The 21,459-nt window shown below is 43.9% G+C and overlaps 1 protein-coding gene across 4 annotated transcripts in view; it reads right to left on the bottom strand.

Moving 5' to 3' along the window:
- The window catches only part of Golga3 (golgin A3), a 49,708-nt gene that overhangs the window by 11,871 nt on the left and 16,378 nt on the right, over nt 1–21,459 (bottom strand). For all 4 annotated transcript variants that reach the window (XM_031337307.1, XM_031337309.1, XM_031337310.1 and 1 more), the window contains exons 8-18: nt 20,142–20,344; nt 18,224–18,361; nt 15,033–15,194; nt 14,044–14,412; nt 11,595–11,672; nt 9,578–9,841; nt 8,503–8,597; nt 6,491–6,707; nt 5,676–5,819; nt 4,582–4,779; nt 1,694–1,810 (exon numbers count right to left, since the gene is read on the bottom strand). In XM_031337307.1, the coding sequence (XP_031193167.1) occupies nt 1,694–1,810; nt 4,582–4,779; nt 5,676–5,819; nt 6,491–6,707; nt 8,503–8,597; nt 9,578–9,841; nt 11,595–11,672; nt 14,044–14,412; nt 15,033–15,194; nt 18,224–18,361; nt 20,142–20,344 (1,985 nt within the window). The remainder of the gene's footprint in view (nt 1–1,693; nt 1,811–4,581; nt 4,780–5,675; nt 5,820–6,490; nt 6,708–8,502; nt 8,598–9,577; nt 9,842–11,594; nt 11,673–14,043; nt 14,413–15,032; nt 15,195–18,223; nt 18,362–20,141; nt 20,345–21,459) is intronic.

The following is a 21,459-nucleotide window of genomic DNA, read 5'->3' as shown; positions in this document are numbered from 1 at the left end:
AAAAAAAAAAAAAAAAAAAAAAAAAAAAGAACTTTTTCTGGGCCAGTGAAATGGCTTACCAAGTAAAGGTGCTTGCCACACAAGCCTGACCATCTGAGTTCAATCCCTGGAATTTGTGTAAAGGAGAAGAAAACTGACACCATCGAGGCCTGCCCTGCCAATATAACTGTAGCCATTTTGTTCCATGCCTGTCAGCTACTTCATATTGTTGCTGTAATATGCCTACTAGTTATTGACACAGAAAAATAAATTGACTCACATCAGGATTATGTTGACTACATACCCTGTTATGTTCTGTATGTTATGAGGTTTGTTACTCTTAAGAAATTCTCCTGGGTTAGAGAGATGGCTCAGCAGTTAAGAGCACTGACTGCTCTTACAGAGGTCCTGAGTTCAATTCCTAACAATCACATGGTGGCTCACAACCATCTGTAATGGGGATCCAATGCCTTCTTCTGGTGTGTCTGAAGACAGCTACAGTGTACTCACATACATGAAATAAGTAAATCTTTAAAAAAAGAAAGAAAAAAATTCTCCAGTTGTAGCCTTCACTCAGGAGCAAGCAAGGCAAGGGTCACCTTGAACTGTTTTATCTAAATTCCTAAGGAAACGTGGAAAAAAGACTGACCACCCTACTCCCCCTGTATCTGCTATGAGCTCATTGTGGTTTTTGCTGTTTTAGTCTTTAAAACCTGGCACTGAGTTGGGCAGTGGTGGCGCACGCCTTTGATCCCAGCACTTGGGAGGCAGAGGCAGGCGGATTTCTGAGTTCGAGGCCAGCCTGGTCTACAGAGCAAATCCCAGGACAGCCATGGCTACACAGAGAAACCCTGTCTCGGGAAGAAAAAAAACCAAAACCAAGAACGGAGCACGGACGGAATGCAGAGTAGCCACCACAGGCCTTTGCTGTACGCGACGGAGCAGCACAACTGCAGTGGAAAGGAGCCAGCCACAAAGACAGCTTTACAGATCTTAAGGCTCTGTGCAGCCACCATTCTTTTTTTTTTTTTTTTAAGATTTATTTATTTTTATTTTTTATGTGTATGAGAACACTGTAGCTGTACAGATGGCCATGTAACCATCATGTGGCCGCTAGGAATTGAACTCAGGATCTCTGCTCGCTCTGGCCCCGCTCTCTCCAGCGTAATACACTGTAGCTATCTTCAGATGCACCAGAAGAGGGCGTCAGATCTCATGGGTGGTTGTGAGCCACCATGTGGTTGCTGGGAATTGAACTTAGAACCTTCGGAAGAGCAGTCAGTGCTCTTACCCGCTGAGCCATCTCGCCAGCCCTGCAGCCATCATTCTTGACTGCTTTTAGACAAGGTTTTGCTATAGAGTTTAGGCTGGCCTCAAATTCACTATATACAGCTCAAGCTGGCTTTGAAGACAGAATCCTCCTACCTCAGTCTTTTAAATGCTGGGAGTATGCACAAACAGGAAATGTGGTTTTTAAACTTTACAGGGATGTCTTTTCCTAGCAAAGACTAATATGTGTATGTATGGGTGGTTCAGTCTATCCTTCGCAGTCCTACATTGCTAAAGTCGTTTAGTATGATGTCATTTTCTACAAAGAAACAATGCCATGTTCTCTGCAGTCTGTGTCATAACTACCCAGTCCTTAGAAACAAAATTATCATAGGAAGGGCAACACCTCCTGGAAGGCCCAATAAATTTGAAGCTGGCCACATACCTGTTCCTTCAGGCTGTTCACTTCCATCTTTTCTTTCTCTAATGAAACTTGTAAGGCTTGGACAAGTTGCTTCATCTGGCGATCCTCCTCCTCTTTGCGTTGTAAAACTGCCTGCACCTATATCACATCATGAAAGGATGAATAAGGAGCAGTATCAATTCCAAGCACCTATACAACCTGCAATACAATCTGAGATCCCTTACAGTCAGCCATCATGTGGAGCCCGGTAGGATGGTATACAATGATGGCATCACAGGAAAGAAAGAAGGAAGGGAAGGTCAGAAAGCCCAGTCTGGGTAGAGATGTAGCTCAGTTGGTAGACTGCTTGCCAGTAGGCATAAAGCCCTAGATTTGATTCCCAGCACTTATGCATAAAACAAAATAGGCATGGCTATAATCCCAGGGCAGAAGAATTACAAGTTTAAAGTCATCATCCTTAGCTACCTAGTGAGTTTAAGGCCAGCCTAGATACATGATCCCCACCTCAGAAGAGAGAGACACAAAGTGTTGGGGGAGAGGGAGAGAGATCAATTGATGCAGAAATCTGACCTCACAAGAGTATGTCACATGGTTGTGTTCAAGAACACAGATGCGAACCCAAAAGAAAGATGCAAATGTATCATAAAAGATGTTTACAAGGAAGGCAGCCCAGCCAGAACAGGAGTGAAAGAAACTGAAGCAAAATGTAAATTAACTAAACTCTTCTAGTAACTACATATTTTAAGGCTTGTGTGTGACATGGCTGTACTGGCTGGTTTTGTTTCAGTTAGACACAAGCTAGAGTCATCAGAGAGGAAGGAACCTCAGTTAAGGAAATGCCTCCACGCGATCCAGCAATAAGGCATTTTCTCAACTGGTGATCAACCCAGGGGGGTGGGAGCAGCCCATTGTGGGTGGTGCCATCCCTAGACTAGTGGTCCTGCGTTCTATAAGAAAGCAGAATGAGAAGGCTGGATAGTAAACAGTACCTCCATGACCTCTGCATCAGTTCCGGCTTCTAGGTTCCTGCCTTGCTTCAGTGATGAACAACAATGCACCAAATGTCTGCTCACTCTAAGAGCCCAACTCATTTTCAACTATCTCTTATTTTCCATTTCCAAAATCTCTTCTCTTCTTTAGCCCTACTCAACTTTCTTTCTTCTCTGACCCTATGCTTCTGTCTCCTGAACCCTACCTGCTCCTGTCTCCTTCCCAATCCTGCTGCTTTCTTCAATTCCTTTCTCCTCTCCTCTCCTCTTCTCCACTCTCTCTCCCCCCTCCTCTTCTCCATTCTCTCTCTCCCCCTCTCCCTCTTTCTCCCTCTCTCTGTCTCTGGTGGTTTTTTTCTATTCCTGTTTTCAGAGTACAAGAACCAACTGTCACTAAAGATTACAGAGTCATTTAAAGGGCCAGGCACATAAAAATTTTCATATTACAAATGTAAAGTGTAAGCTGAATAAAGCCTTTCCTTTTCAACTTGCTTTTTGGTCATGGTGTTTTATAGAGCACTAGAAAGCCTAAGACAGCAGTGGGTACTGCTGGGACACACCTGACCATGATGTGGGGGACACTGTAAAGGGCCTTGGAACTCCGAGCTAGAAGAACCCCTGAGTTCATTAAGAACTCAGTAGGCTGTTTTAGGAGCTTGGCAGGTTAAGGATGTGGAGTCCAGTGTAGAGATGGAAGCCTTGGCTTGTGAAGTTTCAGTACCTTGTGCTGGTAGTAGAACTTGTTAGTTTAAGAGTCACTCAGGAGCTGATGAGATGGTTTCAAGTCTAGAAACTCAAATAGGGCTGTTTGCTACTTTGAATTAAAATTCTGTCATTCTGGTCAGCAGGGGCTTAAGAGTCAGCTGTGATTAGGACTAGCAAGAAACCATTGAAATGAAAAGTTGGCATTACTGGGACAATTTGATGCTGGTTAGCTTCAGCTAAGAAATTAATGGTTATTGAGAAGAGACCACCATTGTTAAGGTGAAATCTGGGAAGTTTCCTGAGAACACAGAAAAGCTGTGTTTCAGAACTGGCCAAAGTTGTATCTTGTGCTGGTAATAGAACTTGGTAGTTTAAGAGTCACTCAGGAGCTGGTGAGATGGCTCAGTGGTTAAGAGCACTGACTGCTCTTCCAAAGGTCCCCAGTTCAAATCCCAGCAACCACATGGTGGCTCACAACCATCCATAATAAGATCTGATATATCTGAAGACAGCTACAGTGTACTTATTTATAATAAATAAATTTTTGGTAAATAAATATTTGGACCAGAGGGAGCAGGGACTGAGCAAGTGGGGCTGACCAGAGCAAGCAGAGGTCCTACAAGTCAATTCCCAAAAACCAGATGAAAGCTCACAACTATCTGTACAACTACAGTGTGTACCCATATACATAAAATAAATAAATATTTAGAAAAAAAAAGAGTCATTCAGGTGGTACTGGCTTTGAAGGCATGAAGGGGTAATGGAGAGCAGCTGAGGCTTGGCACTGTGAGAGGCCATTAGTGAAGATGTAGCCTCAGTGACTCTTAACTGATATTCTGAAACTTTCCCTGAACTGTTCAGTGTCCTCCAAAGCACTAAAGAACCTAAGGAGCTAAGAACAGAACAGAATCTACAGTAAGATGCCAAGTTGGGGTTCAAATTCCAGCTTTAAATCCAATCATGATTCAGGCAAGTGTCTTTTGTACAGGTTACTGTCTAGAACCAGAGGACAGTCTGACCTGTCCCACCAATAGCCTACTACACAAAAGGGACAATGAACTTGGTACAATGAGCACAGGCTCTTACAGCTGGGGATCCTCTGAGCCAGGTGTGGTGGTCCCCTGAAAGTGGCTATGACTCAGTATGAGGAGACATTGATATTATTATGCGCCACATGACTCTCATGCTGCTCCTGGCAGATATAGGTCTCAGCACCTGGAGATTCAGCTGCACCAGGTCAGCTTCCCTCTTGGCTAGTGCAGTCTCCAGAATGCTGTTGTGTTCCCGCAGAGCTGCATTAGATTGTCCAAGGCCGGTGAGCTTCCCTCGCTCATGTTCTAGCTCCAGAGCTAGTTTCTTATTTGATTCTTCAAGACGTTTTATCTTCTTTCTGAAGCCCCTGGATTCTTGAAGCTGAAACATATTGATACATGTAAAATTTCATGCTCTGGGCAAGTGTGGTGATCTACAGCCACAACCCCAGTACTTGGGAGGCAGAGGCAGAAGAATCAACTCAAAGTCACCCTGGATATAGAAGACCCTGTATCAAAAGCAACACCTCCCCACATACAAAATTCATATTCTGTAAGACACTACTCAACTGAAAAAGGTAAGCAGTTTTCACCAAGAGCTAACACTAAAGCACAAACTGTCCCTGACTTATTACCTGCGTGTCTGCTACTCTTCTGGGTTCACAGGCTTCCTAGAAGCCAGTCCAGAAACTAGTTACTCAGGGCCTCGGATAAGCTGCTCACAAACAAGCATGGAGTTGACCTGATCTCAGCAATACCCACTTGAGGACAGGATAGAGATGGCTGAACAAAACACACATCTCTAAATGTTAGTTATGTAAAGTTCCTAAAGGCCCTGCCGTAGCATGGTAGGCAGTGGGGCTGCCCAGGGGCTGGAGGCAGGATCTTGGTGACAGTGCTGAAACACTGCTTGAACAGGGTTGATAAACTGAGTGGTCAGTTCTTTGGCAGATTTAATTTGGGTTTGTCATTTAAATCAAAGCATTCTAACTGGGAAAAGAACAGGATTATCTAACCTTTAAACACTGAATTAATGACAGTCTGTTACCTACAAATCTGTTAAGATGGATTCACAGCTATCCTGGGACTCATGTGGCATATCAGCTATAGGCTAGACACACCTGCCTCCAAATGTCTCAGTAGTCTCAGCCATGTGTTAACTGTAAAAGTGGCAACTACTGACATCCTCCGAGTACTGGCAACAATGTGGTCCACCAACAACTACAAGGTGATCCAGGAGCAGAACACAGCCACTGTGCTCAGCAATGCAAGTGTTACCTCGTCTTCTAGCTCCAGCACCTTCTCCCGGGACTCTTCCAGCTCTTGGCTAGTCATTGTAATCACCTCCTGTAACTCCTTCTCCAAAAGTATCTTGCTTTGGCCAACATTCTGCAGTTCCACCTCTAGAGCATGAATCTTCTCCTGAAAGCCAAATTGCGAGGCATATTTAGTCACTGGCCTTTTCCTCCTTCAACTTTCATGGACACATACCTGACCACATTCTAGATTTTGTTGTTTTAAAATTTTTATTCCATGTTATTCATTTATTTACGTGTAACGTGCATGTTTGTAGGTGTTCTTGTGTGCATGTATAGTTCAAAGGACAACTAGTGGGTGTCAGGTCTCTTCCTGACTCCTACAATGTGACGGGGCATCAAACTCAAGTCATCAGGCATGGTGGACGGGGCCTGTACCCATTGAGCCATTCTGCCAGCCCAGTTGTTTTGGTTTCTGAAACAGAGCCTCCTTACTAAACAGTGCAGGACGGCTCTGAAGGAGTGAACTTCTCCTCTCAGCCTCACGAGTGTTAGGATTACATTACTAAACCCAACTCAGAAGGCTCTTTTTTGTTTGATATAGGTCTCATGTAGCTCATGCTGGCTTAGAACTTGCCATACAGCCAAGATTAACCTTGAAATCCTGATCGTCCTGCTTCAGCCCACTGTGAGTTCAAGGCCAGCTTGGTCTACAAAGCAAGTTCCAGGACAGCCAGGGCTGTTACACGGAAAAATCCTGTCTTGAAAAACAAAAAACACAACCAAAGAAAATCAAGAGTCCTAAGGACTTTGACAGGGAGAAATGTGTTTACCTACATGTAGAACAGGGTCACTGCTGCCACCTGTGCTCTGAGCTCTGAGCTGGTTCAGCTCCGCATCTGTGGCCTCCTTAGTAGCCAGAGCCTCCTGCAGGCGACGGCTGAGAATGCTCACAGCATTCTCATAAGCCTTGTGCTTAGTCTTCATCTCCTTCTGGGCACTGGTCAGATCTGAGCCTAGCCTCTTCATCTTTTGCTTCTGTTCTGTGATGGCCCTGAGACATGAGAAAGCTGAGTTAACCTTCAGTGCAACCAACCAGCTCCCTGGCCTGAAACACCAAGGGGATATGTTGACATATTCACCCTCTAAGGCTGGATGGTAGGGTTTTTGTTTGTTTTACTTTTTTGAGACAGGGTTTGTCTGTGTAGCCCTCTCTGTCCTGGAACTTGCTCTGTAAACCACGATAGCTTTAAATTCACGAGATGTACCTGCCACTACCCCAGGCTTAGGGTACTGGCTCGAGAGGCCACTTTAGTTTAACACCATTCTGTGCTCCCCAAACCTGACTGACCCCCAGGAGAACTTGGGCAAGTGTGCTCTTGTTTTGGTCTGGTTACCAAAGGAGAAAAGCTATCTGTCAGGATCTATGCTAGAGTGACAGGAGAAACAGTATAAATCTACTAAGTCGGATCCACCATCATCAAGATCTGCCCTCCTCTGCACAATTTAAAAGTGATTTTGTGATGGGTATGGTGGTATACACCTGTAATTCCAGCATCTGAGAGGCTGAGGCAGGAAGGTGCTGTAAGCCAGAGACTATGCTGGACAAAGAACAGCTGGGCTACAGAGAGAGACCTTTACTCAACAAAACAAAGCGATCTTGCGAGGGCAGAGAAACAGAACACTTCAACCAAAAATATCCCCAACATTTTTCCTGAAGGTCAAAAACAAACTCTCAGAAGGTTTTTGGAGATATTACTAACTGACAAGACATAAGCAGCACAGAATATACCATGGAGTAAAGAGGTCCCAAGAAGCCGGGCAGTGGTGGCGCACACCTTCAATCCCAGCACTTGGGAGGCAGAGGCAGGTGGATTTCTGAGTTCGAGGCCAGCCTGGTCTACAGAGTGAGTTCCAGGACAGCCAGGGCTATATAGAGAAACTCTGTCTCAAAAGACCAAACACACACACACACACAAAAAGAGGTCCCAAGAGGTTGAGAGTCAGAGCTCATACTGTAATTCCATCATTTGAGAAGGTGAAGTAGAAATATCACAAGTTTGAGATCAGTCTTGGCTATAAAGAGAGAGTCTGGAAAACCAAAAAAAGCAAAGATAGCTGGATCTTAAATGAGTTCTAGGCCAGGTAGGATTATATAGTGTTACTCTGTCTACAAAAATAAACAGCCCAAAAGGGCATTTGCATATGTGAAACTTGCTGGTAAGAGTCATGTTTTGATTTGTGACAGATGAGTCTCAGTGCCAACGCTTGTGAGAGAGCAGGGATGACAGGATACTGACACCAGTGTGTGGCATAAAAAAATCAAATTAAATAAAAGGAGATTTTAGGACTAGGGCATGAAGCTTCATGGTACAGCTTCTATTTAGTATACTCAATGCCCTGGCTTGCATCTCCAGCTTTGAGGCAGGAGGGAGTACTTCTGTAAAGGATGCTTGAGCAAATCAACTTATAAATTCAGATAAATAAACAAGAAAGAGGTAACTGTCAAATCATGAAGAGATGTTAGAACCATGCTCCAGGCTACCTTTTCATGAGCTCAAGTTTAATAAGGGTATGTTAGAGCTGGGCGGTGATGGTGAACGCCTTTAATCCCAGCACTTGGGAGGCAGAGGCAGGCGGATTTCTGAGTTTGAGGCCAGCCTGGTCTACAGAGTGAGTTCCAGGACAGCCAGGGCTACATGGAGAAACCCTGTCTCAAACTGCCCCCCCACCCAAAAAAAAGGGTATGCTAGGAACACAGCAACATCAAGGACTATCCAAACTAATCCCTCTCCCACCAGAGCTGGTTGGTGCCCCTCCATAGGTAGGTGTATGCTGCTCAGACTTACTTCTTGGCTTCTTGTTGCAGCTCTTCTATTTGTTTCTTTAGTGTCTCATTGGCCACAGTAAGGGCTATCATCTGCTCTTTGTCAAATCTCAAAGACTTTAAGAAGAACAACAAAACATGTGCAGTGAGTAACAGCCACCGACTCCAGATATCTGTCATGACAACAGCACTGCCTTCCTAGTGATCCAGAACTGGCTGCTCTCCTAGAGGACTCAGGTTCAATTCCCAGAACAGTCTATAATTCCAGTTCTAAGCAATTCAATAGCCTCTTTTAGCTTCTATGGGTAGTACATACATGGTAAAGAGATAGACATGCAGCTAAAACATCCATACACATAAAGCAAAACGAAACAACCACAACAAATTTCTGGCCACTATGTCCAGACAATTAAATGCCTTCCTAAAGCTAATGTTCTGGCAAGAAAGATAAGTTCATGTTGGCCCGTGCCTTACCTGATGCCTCAGGAAAGGAACAAGTAAGGGGACATGACCTCTTAGGGACTTTCAGCATGTCATGTGTTTTTTGTTCTAGCATGCTGCATATCACCTCTCCAAATTTCTCATCCCACGAAGTGTTTCTTATTTGAGACTGAGATCTCTATCTTATCTCTACCCTTAAGTCATCTCTTACCCCCTTGTCTGATCACCAAGCCAGTCAGTCACTGCACTCGTTAAAACAGATAGACACAGGGGCAGTAGAGTTGTCCAGAGGGAATAGGTAGGTAGCTACACGATCCTCCCAGTGACTGCATCCTGCCTAAAGTCAGGCTATCTGCAGTGCACTCTCTCTCCTTTCTGTCTTATGCCAACTCTGTGGACTTCTAGGCTCAAGAACTAGCTCCCCAGACCCTGTGACACATGGCATGTCCTGCTGTGAGCTCACTCTATTCTGTTTCTTTCAGGTGGTGTCACAGCACGCATTTATCTGATTACTAGTTTCAGGAAGGCCTTGTGTCTAGATTGTTTTAAAGTCTCTCCTGGTCGATGCTCCTGTCCCACCCTGTGCCCTGTGGTAAGCTCACAGCACACTCAGCTGGACCTTCACAACTCAGAAGAACCTGTGTGCTGCATCCCACCTGCAGCTGAGTCTCCATGTCATCCCGCTCTCTCTGCACCGACTGCAGATGCCCCTCAAGTTCTGCCATCTGCTGGTGAACTAGGGACATGTCCTTCTGCAGTCGGGAGTGCTCTACTTCTATAGTCTTCTTCTCTCCATGCAGCTTGATTAGCTCCTGCCTCAGTTCCTTCAGCTCTGAGTCCAGCCGTTTTTTGGTGGCTTTCAGCTCATTGATAAGTTGGTCTTTGGAAGCAGCATCTCGCCGGTATGCCTCTACCATCACCTTCAAGACACAAGTAATAAGTCAGTAACGGTCAGTACCTTATTCAGGGAATAAGGCTGCCTTATAAAAATGTTTGCCAAAAATTCAAGGCATAACCATCTTCTCACCCACACACTAGAAACCCAGGGCTTAGAGGATTAGAGGAAAATGCTTTAACCACTAAACTACACCTCTAGCCTTAGGGTAGAACTTTTTACACAAAACAATACAGTTTTTTTTTTTTAAAAGATTCATTCATTTATTTATTTATTTATTTATTTATTTATTTACCTGACAATACAGTTTTTTTTTAAAAGATTTATTTATTTATTTATTTATTTATTTATTTATTTATTTATTTACCTGAGACAGGGTGTCTCTGCATAGCCCTGGCTGTCCTGGAACTCACTCTGTAGACCAAGCTGGCCTCGAACTCAGAAATCTGCCTGTCTCTGCCTCCCAAGTGCTGGGATTAAAGGCATGCACCACCACTGCCCATTATTTATTTATTTTATGTGTATGAGTACACTATAGCTGTACAGATGGCCATGAGCCATCATGTGGCTGCTGGGAATTGAACTCAGGACAGTTCCTCTCACTCTGGCCCTGCTTGCTCTGGCTGGCGTAATACACTGTAGCTGTCTTCAGACGTACCAGAAGAGGGCCTCAGATCTCATTACGGGTTGTAGAACTACCATGTGGTTGCTGGGATCCGAACTCAGGACCTTCAGAAGAGCAGTCAGTGCTCTTACCTGCTGAGCCATCTTGCCAGCCCCCAAAACAATACAGTTAATGAAATCTGATACTACCCATTGAGAAACACCAATGATGAGGGCATGTCTGGATTTCTGTCACACAATGTGATTACAAACGGCCCCAAATCTGAACATTGCATGAAGCATCTCATTATCCTCCTGGGATCCTTGTATTTTCTGGGTGATCTCACAAGGACTTATCTCCCTTTGGTTGGGGTTCTTGGATTCTGAAAGGTTTTTTTTTTTTTTTTTCTTTTTTTGGCTTTTTGAGACAGGGTTTCTCTGTATAGCTCTGGCTGTCCTGGAACTCACTCTGTAGACCAGGCTGGCCTCGAACTCAGAAATCCGCCTGCCTGTGCCTCCCAAGTGCTGGGATTAAAGGCATGCGCCACCACCACCTGGCGGATTCTGAAAGTTAATCTTTTGTGTATCTCAATAATAAAATGAAACACTACTTATAAACAAGCTTTGGAGGATCTTCCTCTCTTAGAACAAAACATTCAACTGATGGCTGACAACAAAGTAAGGAATTAGAGCCATTCCTCCACCAGGAGTCAAGGGCTTCAAAATATAAAAGTTAGGTCATGGACCTTTTGGTACAAACTACATTTGTTTTAATGTTGGATTATAGTGTAAGCTTTTCACACTCTATACAGCAAACACAACTAGCACACACTGACCAAAACAAAACAAAAAAACCAAACCGCACACACAGCTCTTGGGAGTGAAAATGACAGGGCATCCTCACAAGGTATCACAATGGCAGGTACCATTCAGTCTGTGGTTCACAAGGTACCACAATGGTAGGTACTATTCAGTCTTTGAGGATCATAGATCCTACCTCAGGGGAGAAAGGGCATGATGCCTCACTGTCTGCAATGTGGTGAGTGACAACTTAGAATAAGTATGCCTTTAAAAATGATAAGAAAGACTCAGATGCGTCTCTCTTTCTGACTTTGTTCTACTGCAGCAGACAGACTACTCAGGAGTATGCCCGACACTTGTTTCTGAAGTCTTACCTTTTGCTGAAGAAACTGCTCCTTTACTTTCTGCATCTGTTTTCTCAACGAGGTTGTCTCCTGCTGCAAGTGCTCCACCTGCAGGAGAGATTTGCAGAAGAATGGGTTGAAGTGGAAACCAAAGGGCCCTTGATGAAGGAGAGCACTGGTTTGGTTGTTCCACTTTGCTATTTTTTTGCTAATGACACGCATATATTGGTTTGCCTTACATAGCGTTTTTAAGCTCAACTTGTAGGAATGCTGTCATTGAGAGAAGTTTGCCCCAAAACTGCTCGTGAGGTTCCTGTAGCAGTTTGTCACTTCCACAGCCTCACCTTAGGCTGGTTGGCCTGAGGTTCCTTCAGGACCGAAAGACAGCTGCTGGTTTGTGCCTGGTGTCGGCCTGCCTAGAGGACCGGTCTGTAGCTGCTGAGTTGTATTTGGTGTTTGCTACAGGACTGAACTGCTGCCCAAGAAGATCGACCTGGCCCCCAAGGAACTGCTGCTGAACAGGTCCACTTCCCCCATATCCTGATAACTTTTCTCTTCCACTACCTCTGCTGGGTGGTGGGCTAGAGGAAGAGGTTGAACCTTATTAAAAGTAGGTTACAGGGCTGGAGAGATGGCTCAGCAGGTAAGAGCACTGACTGCTCTTCCGAGGGTCATGAGTTCAAATCCAGAAACAACATGGTGGCTCACAACCACCCATAATGAAATCTGACGCCCTCTTCTGGTGTGTCTCAAGACAGCAATAGTGTACTTAGATATAATAAAAAATAAATCTTTGGGCCGACCCGAGCGAGCGGGGCTGACCTGAGCAGACATCCTAAATTCAATTCCCAAAAACCAGATGAAAGCTCACAACCATCTGTACAGCTATAGTGTACTCATATAAATAAATAAATAAATAAATAAATAAATAAATAAATCGTAAAAAAAAAAAAAAGTAGATTGTAAAAACTTTATGGCTACAGTGGGTACCTGCCACTCTAAGTCTGTGCCCACTGGCATTTGTTAAGAGCCAGCATCATCCAGAGCTCAGAAGGTGGCTTTCCGTCAGACACATGCTGACAGGACCAGAATCCTCCTTCTTTGCCACTTAAAAGTACAAAGACAGCCAGGTGGTGGCGGTACATGCCTTTAATCCCAGCACTTGGGAGGCAAGAGGCAGGTGGATTTCTGAGTTCGAGGCCAGCCTGGTCTACAGAGTGAGTTCCAGGACAGCCAGTCTCGAAAAATCAAAAAAAAAAAAAAAAAAAAAAGTACAAAGACAAGGTGAAGGGAAGTGGAGTGAAAGAAAGGATGAGGCAGGGGATGCTCTAGAGTAGAGAGATGTTAGCTCTTCCTGGAATAGCCAGAGAGGAAATCTAAGTTTCGTGGGCAACACACCTGACTATAGCTTCTCAGTTCCCTGTTCTTGTAGCAGGAAAGCAGCCAGACACTACATAAAGGAATGAATGGGGTTCTGATCCAATGAATCTCAATTTACAGCACCCCACACCTTTGTGACTTAACCCATACCAGAGACCAGCCCAGCCATACTATTTAGAAGCTTGAAGAAAGTGACATCTCAGGCCCCAGGCCACCTCAGGTCTGCACATGAACACAGGGACTCAGGGATACATGATGCATGTGAAAGGCTACAGAAAAAAAGCCTGTTGCTGCTTTCTTATTGTGTATGAGAGAAAGAAAGATGGAGAGATTCTGGAGATTGAATCCTGGTACATATGAGGCAAGTGTGCTACCACTACTAAGTCACACCTCACGCCCGAGAAACAGGCTATGATCCCTATTTCTTTGTCCTTGTAGGACAGGATATTTATTCAGAATCTTTCCTAAACTAGTTGCACTTCCTGAGCATCTTTCTTATAGATCTCTGTTTCTAGCAGCATCATACCGTTAGCACAATGGTGTTCCCCATATGTAGCTAGCCTGCTGGGCTGTGCTTTTACACACCAGGGCACTGTGTATTAACAGGAGGAACCTACTATGAGCGATCTACCCCACTTTGGACACCATATCACATCATGACTGGCTTGCCCATGTAGGGGGGAAAAAAAGCAAAGCCAAGTATACTGCAACTCCTCCTCTAGCTGTAACACCAGCAACAAAAACTGGTCTTTCGGCAGATACATTTAGATTCTCTCTCTCTCTCTGTCTCTGTCTCTGTCTCTGTCTCTCTGTCTCTGTCTCTGTCTCTCTCTCTCTCTCTGTCTCTGTCTCTGTCTCTCTCTCTCTGTCTCTGTCTCTCTCTCACACACACACACACACACACACACACACACACACACTCTGGTTTCCCAGTAATATGGCTCCTCCACACCCCCAGAGGCTGATGGAGAAAAAGGTTACAAGAACTGAAGGTTTCTTGCTTAAGAACACTTGCTCAGATCACTCACATTCACAACAAAGCACATCCCAGAAGAGAATCAATGGATGGTTCTTCAGAAAACATCTAAGCCAGTATTACCTGGTTGGCCTTGACAGCTAAATCTTGTCTCAATTGTTCCAAAAGTCCTGATGTCTCCTCAGTATTTTCTTCCAGACGCCGTGCTCCTCTGTCAAGTTCCTCCTTGTCACTCCTGGCTGATTGCAGAGCCACTTCCAAAACAATCTTCTCATTCTGCAAGAAGTGAATTGCATCCTCCCTGGAGTCAGCCTCTCTCTGCACCTCCTCCAGCCTTGCTTGTAGCTCATCATAACGTGTGTGCAGGTCATCAAGAGACTGGCCTTTGGCCTGCAGAGACTCCTGTGTCGATGTCAGCTGCTTTATCACATCTAGGTGCTCCTGCTGAAGTGCTGCAAGCTGCTGATCTCGCTGGAACAATGTCAACTTCACCTGGAAATAAGTAATAAACTTAACATGCTGCCTTCCACCCTGGTACAAGAATTTATATATTCTTATATTTTTGGTTGTGAGCCTAGCCTTTAACGGCTGAGCCATCTCTCCAGCCTGAATTTATATATTCTTGATGTTTAGAATTTAAATAATATTGATGATTCATTGAAGGGTCTTTTCTATGTAAAATTTTAGAGTAGAAGAACATGAATACAAAGAAGCAAACCCATGGGGCTAGAGGAATGGCTCAGTGGTTAAGAGCACTGACTGCTCTTCCAGAGGTCCTGAGTTCAATTCCCAGCAACCACGTGGCGGCTCACAACCATCTGAAATGGGATCTGGTACCCTCTTCTGGTGTGTCTGAAGAAAGCAATGGTGAATACATAAAATAAATAAATCTTTTTAAAAAAAGGAGCAAACCCATGATCATGTTGACAACAGAACAGTCTGATAGTGACTATCAAATATATTCAACAGATTGCCCAAAACAAACCTGAACTACCAATACAGCCTAATACCAGAGATCATGTATGAACGGTACTTGGACATGCGTACCAGGCAAGGTCCATGTCCACAGAAATCTCTGTGACCCTAGGGGTTCAGAAAGCAGGACTACTTGCCTGTTCCAATTGTTGTTCCAGGGATGCTGCTGCATCTGCCACTTTCTGTAACTGCTCCCGTTCACCTTCAAATTCTTCCAGCCTCCTTTGGAGGTCCTCCTCCACCATCGTCTTCGCCTCCTGAATCTGTACAAATGCTGCCTCCTGATCCAACATGTCAGCCTGAATAAGAAAACAGTGTTTCTTTTAAAGATTTATTTTACATGTATGTATGTTTTTACTGCATGTATGTATGGGTAGGTATCATATGCATGCTTAGTGGCTTGCTGAGGCCAGCAAAGGGTATTGGATCTCCTGGAACTGGAGTTAAGGAGGGTTGTGAGTGGGCTAGAGAGAGATGGCTCAGCGGTTAAAAGCACGGACTACTCTTCCAGAGGTCCTGAGTTCAATTCCCAGCAATCACATGGTGGCTCACAACCATCTGTAATGGGGATACGATGCCCTCTTCTGGGATGTCTGAAGATGACAATATACTCACATACATTAAATCAATCAATCAATAAATTAATTAATTAAAAAAAAGAGGGTTGTGAGCTGCATATGGGTGCTGGAAATTCAACCTGGGTCCTTTAAAAGAACAGCAATTGCTCCTAACCACTGAGCCATCTCTCTAGCCCTATTTCTTTTTTTTTTTTTTTTTTTTTTTTTTTTTTTTTTTTTTTTTTTTTTTTGGGTTTTTTGAGACAGGATTTTTCTGTGTAGCCTTGGCTGTCCTGGAACTCACTCTGTAGACCAGGCTGGCCTCGAACTCAGAAATCTGCCTGCCTCTGCCTCCCAAGTGTTGGGATTAAAAGCGTGCGCCACCACCGCCCGGCACCCTATTTCTTAAAAAGCAGAAAAACTTGATCATCAATAACAAACTTCGAGTCTCATCCTTTACAGAGAAAACCACTGCTATGTAAGAAGTCCCTATTTATATCTCCACCCTGTCTAAGAACTGCACCCTGACAGGCTCAGAGTCAGTGGGTGGTACCTATGGACTTACACAATGTAGAGGCATGGCCAGGCTACTCAGGACTCTTATCCCAGATGACCTAGGCTCATCCCAAGAGAGGACCAGCCAAACAACCCTCCTGGCTACTTAAAAAGCTGAGGTAGAGGGAGGAGCACTTGAGAAAATTGAGCTGGAAATATAGTTCAGCTACAAAAAGTGCTTTTGCCTGACATGCATGAAGGCCTGGGAAGTACTGCATAAAATTACATATGGTGAAACATACTTGGGAAAGCACTGGGTGTATACCATCACATTCAACTTTGGAACATTTCTTACAGGAAATAATTTATATATCAAAACTGGTTTTAGTTCTCAACAGAGCCTTTACTCATTATAGCTCCCAACCTAATTCTCTTCCATTATCTGAACCAAATGGTTGGATGCTCCATATGACAAAAGTACCAGTAGATAGATGAGAAGATGAGAAATCAGAAAAGCCATAGGAAAGCTGAATTCCTATGTAACTATCTATGAAAGATCAGGATCAAAACTGGCCCAAGCACACAGTTCACAATCATTACTGACTAGATTTTTGTACATATAAAACCCTTTAATATTTAGTTCATGCCTCTGTGTGTGTGTGCATGTGAGTACATGTGTGCAGGCACATATGCCATGTGCTCATGTGCCATGGTGCCAATGTTGAGGTCAGAGGATAACTTGAGGAAGTCAGGTTTTTTTTTCCACCATGTGAGTTGCAGGGATTAAACTTAAGTCAATAGACTTGGCAGCAAGTAAATTTACTATCCTCCCAGTCTTTGAGTAGCTAGATGTTTTACATTTGTTTTTGTTTTTCTTTTTTGCTTTTTGAAACAAGAATATTAAGCAAGAAATACTATCCATTTTATAAAAAAATAAAGACTGGGGCAAGGGGCTAGGGATAGAATGCAGAGATAGTAGAAGGACTGCCTAACTCACAAAGCTCTGGTTCTGATCCCCATATCACATTAAAATGGGTATTGTGGGACATGTATACAATTACAACACTCAGGAGATAAGAGGCAGGAGGTTAAGAATTTAGGGTTATCCTAGGCTATAGAGAGTCTGAAGTCAGCCTGGGCCACACAGGCCTGTTCTGAAAAGCAAGACAAAAAAAAAAGTCTCAAGAGTAGTTAAGAAATTATCCAGGGCAGTGGTTTCCAACCTGGGGGCTGCATATCAGATATTTACACTATGATTCATAACAAGAGCAAAGTAGTTATCAAGTAGCAAAAAATTAATATTATGGTGGGGGGGTCATCACAATATAAGGAACTGTATTAAAGGGGTGCAGCATTAGGAAGGTTGAAAACTAATGACCTAGGTGTTAGAGAATAGGCTCTAGATCCAAGCCAAATACTGCTCATCTCCCATCATCATCTAGAGATGATCTGTAAAAACAGCAGGCAATAATGAAAATGCCTTCAGAAGAGCACTGTGCACATCAGGACTGAAGCAGGCCAAATGCTTTCAAACAAATACAAACCCCTGTCATCACTGGGCCTGGAGATACTACTGTCTACCATCCAAAGATACTTAGTCCCCTTTCTCTCCATTCACTCTGGGGTTAGCCCTGTCTCAAGAGTGCAACAGTGACTGGTAGAAATTCCAAGGGAGGCTTCAAAGAAGAACAAGGTCCCAAGGACTCAGGCCAGACAAGAGGCAGAATTCCAAAATGCTGAATAGCTACACTGCATGTTGCTCAAAGGGATTGTGTGTGTGTGCATGTGTGTGTGTTGTATGTTTTTGTGGTGCATGCACATAAATGTGCAGCAACATACATTCAGATATGTGTATGTGCAAGGCCAAGGAAAATATTGTGTGTCTGTTTGTTTCCTTCCACCATACTACCTTGAAGCAATGTCTCTCACTGAATTGGAAGCTTGCCATTTTGTCTAGGCTAGCTAACCAGCAAGCTCACAGGATCCTAGTCTCAACCTCCCATAAATGCTGGGGTTACAGGCACACACAGCCATGTCCGACTTTCATGTAACTCATGTCCTCATGCTGGCACAGCAAATGCTCTTACACACTCAGCCCTGTCTGCAGCCCCTAAAGAAGTTTGTGAAATATTAAATAGCATAGAAAAGTATACATATTCAGAAGATATACACATGTGTACTTATGGGCATGTTGAGTATGTCTGTGTATGTATTACACTTGCCAGCAAGAACCACAGTGGGATAAAGTACCACTCCACCATCAGCACCGGCCTCACCTCAATGCTCTGGAGCTGAACGGCTATGCGCTCTTTCTCCTTGATGGACCTATGCTGAGTTTCTGTCAGCTGATGTGATAGGGACACGTTCTCAAGCTTCAGGTGCTCCAAAAGGCCTGCTTGGGTCATCTGTCCAACCTTCAAAGAAAAACCCAGGAGGTAAAAAGAAACGTAAAATTAGGCATCAAGTGTGGCCTAACTTACCCCTAGTCATTAAGATGTTCTCTCTTTTTTAACAACGGTTACTGACTGAACTTCTCAATGTCACCTATTGCAGGGAAAGCTCCTGCCCTTCTGTTTTCCACACCAGGACTCACCTACACAAATCCTCTGCCAACCTACCTTGAACTTGAGCCATATGGGTTCTGTATGGGGAAGGGAGCTGTCCACCAAATCAGGCCTTCACACCTGAGAATGTGTAGTTTGGACATGGCCTACACTGGAGTTCCTACTTAAGGTCTACCTATAAACTAATAACCAGATCCCACTGGATGCCCACCAGTTCCAGAGACAATCAGGACCTAATTTAACTCACAGTGTGTTCAAGAAAGGGAGCCCAGAATCATAACCCCTAAAGGTGTGGAAGGCAGCAGAGAGATGTAGGTACAACAGGTCTGTGGCAAGATCTCCCCCACCTCATGTGTAACTCTAGCAGACCTTCTGACCTGACAAATTCAAGATGGAACAAATTCAAGGTGGACCTCAGAGATAGAGAAGCTGCACAGAGAAAGGCAGGAGTACATCAGTTGCTGAGGCTGATTAAAGTTGTTTAAACACAGCAAAAAAGAGGACTATCCTGCATCTTCTATCTCACTGAATGACTCTGACAACAGAAAGCAGTAGTCTGGGACAGGAACAGCATGAAGAACCCTAGTTACAGAATGTGGGGGGGAAAGCAGGAAGTTTCTTAAATTGTCTCTCTCCTTGATTACTCTTATCTTCCAATTTCCCTCACTAACACATTAATCCAACTTCTTTGAATATTCCACACCTAAAGAACATAGAGTTTATGTCCTTTTTGCTTTGTTTGAAACAGGGTTTCTCCATCTAGCCTGGCTGTCTTAGACTAGGTTTTGCAGACTAGGTTGAGCTCAGAACTCACAGAGCTCCACCTGTCTCTGCTTCCCAGTTACTGGGATTACTGATGTGCTTCACACCTGGCTAAGCTACAGTATTAGAGGGATGGCAGAAAGTGCTCTTTGTCTGTCATCTTCAATCAGTATAGCCGGTCAGGCCCTGACCTCAGAGTAAACAGATCCCAGGAACTTACCTATTTCTCTGGCATGTTTCAAAGGCATGGTGCCTACATAAAGCTGCCAGATAGGCCTCATGCTAAAGTGTTACTTCTGTCTAAAGGATACACAAACCAAGAGATGTCCTCACATATGCAAATTCAAAGGCTGACTTGTTAAGCTTCTACTAACAAAGTAGGGAAGAGGAAAATGTCCGTTACAGAACCTGAAGGCAACAATTCATATAGGAAATACCTGTTGGCCAAGGCCAAGCAGCCAGAGGGAAAAAAAAACTCTGAGAGGGACTACTTGCCAATTCTTTATCATACAAGAACATCACAAGAAAGAAATTCAGAGCCTCAAAGTCCATGAAATGTGGATCTGAGTGGTGGGGCCAAAGAAAGATGTATCGTTTGATGGAAGGGAAGGTGTGAAGCTCTTGTGGAGGATGAGTGTTGGCTGGAAAGTAATCAGCAGACGCTAAACAAAAACATATCCATGATATCTAAAACCATAAACACCCTTTACCACCATTCTACTAGCATTGAATGCAAGATCCTCTTGTTTTAGCCTCCGGAGTTTTAGATGTCATCACATCTTTGCAACGCAGGGGAAGCATGTCCCATAGCCCTGCAATGCAGGGGAAGCATGTCCCACGGCCCTGAAGGAAGTTTCCGGCACTGTACCTGGATGTGGGCCATCTCTCCTTGCAGCCTGACCCTGGCCTCCTGGGCCAAAGCAAGCTGCTGTTGGTACCACTGCCGGGCATGCTGCAGAGAAGTGATTTCAGCCTGTGATGCTTGTAATTTGCTGGTCAGTGTTGTGCGTTCCAGCTGTACTTGCTGGAGCTGGCTCTGTAGCGCTGTCATCTGCTGCCGCAGGTCATGCACTGAAAGCAAGCAAGCACAGCCAACTCAGACTAACCAGCACCAGCAAAGAAGCCACAGCTGGGGTCATTTGCCCTAAAGTTGAAGGCAACAGAGAGAAGGAGCAGCACCATTGATGCTGGTTTTGCACAGTGGCCATATTCTATAAAGTTACCACAAAAAAAGCAGTGGTAGACAGAGAACCATTATGCCCAGACAGAAAGGGGTTTCCTATGAGTCCCTAGTCACAACAATTCTATAACTGATGAAAGTATCTGTTCATTTACCTGTGATTTAAACATACCTTAATTAATATCTGCTTAATTATTAATCTATTATCTATTAATTATTCATCCACTTATCTATTACCTTAATTATTATGAATGACTACAAAGCTCATGGCCAGTAGCTCTATGTAAGTCGGTTTACATAGAGCTTAATGCCTTAGGAAAGTTTCTTTAAGGAATTGTCTTCTCTATAAAACTGCTTAGAGCCTCCTCACATACAGAATATCAGCATTTGGAGCCACTTAAAATAGCAATTACCCCCCAAGACAACCCATAACTGGACTTGTGGCACTAAACAGATACAAAAAGGACACACACTAACAACTTGAGCTGAGGGCAAGACTAAGGGTACAATAGATCTGAGTATTTCCTTCTTCTACAGAGGTAGAAGAACACACATCAAGTAACTCAAATATTTAGCTAATACCATGGCCATATCCATGAACAATCATGAAAGTGCTGAGTAAAGCTGGAATTACAAAAACTTATGCTGGGAAGCAATCCCAGTTATGGAATCTGCAATGACCAAAACCCAACGATGTGCCCAGAAACTGCCATGTCACTGTGGCTCTCATCTTTGGGAATCCAGTGACATCAATTTGCCGTAAAGAAACAGCACTAGTGTTGTATGGTTGATTCCGCAGTAGCACCCGCTAATTGGTCATTTGGTCAACTCAGCATGAACAGGGTGGAAGGAAAGTAAGAAGGACAGACGAAGAAGTGAGTCGTCAACAATATAAACAAAATCAGACATCTTAAATTTTAAATTATGTCCTGAACTTGGGAAACTACTTGTATTCTTAAGACATTTTCCTTCCTTTCTTTCTCTTTTTTTTCAAAGACTTAAGAGG

The sequence above is a fragment of the Mastomys coucha genome, unplaced genomic scaffold, assembly GCF_008632895.1.
Source record: "Mastomys coucha isolate ucsf_1 unplaced genomic scaffold, UCSF_Mcou_1 pScaffold22, whole genome shotgun sequence".
NCBI lineage: Eukaryota > Metazoa > Chordata > Mammalia > Rodentia > Muridae > Mastomys > Mastomys coucha.
This window is presented reverse-complemented; position numbering and strand designations above follow the sequence as displayed.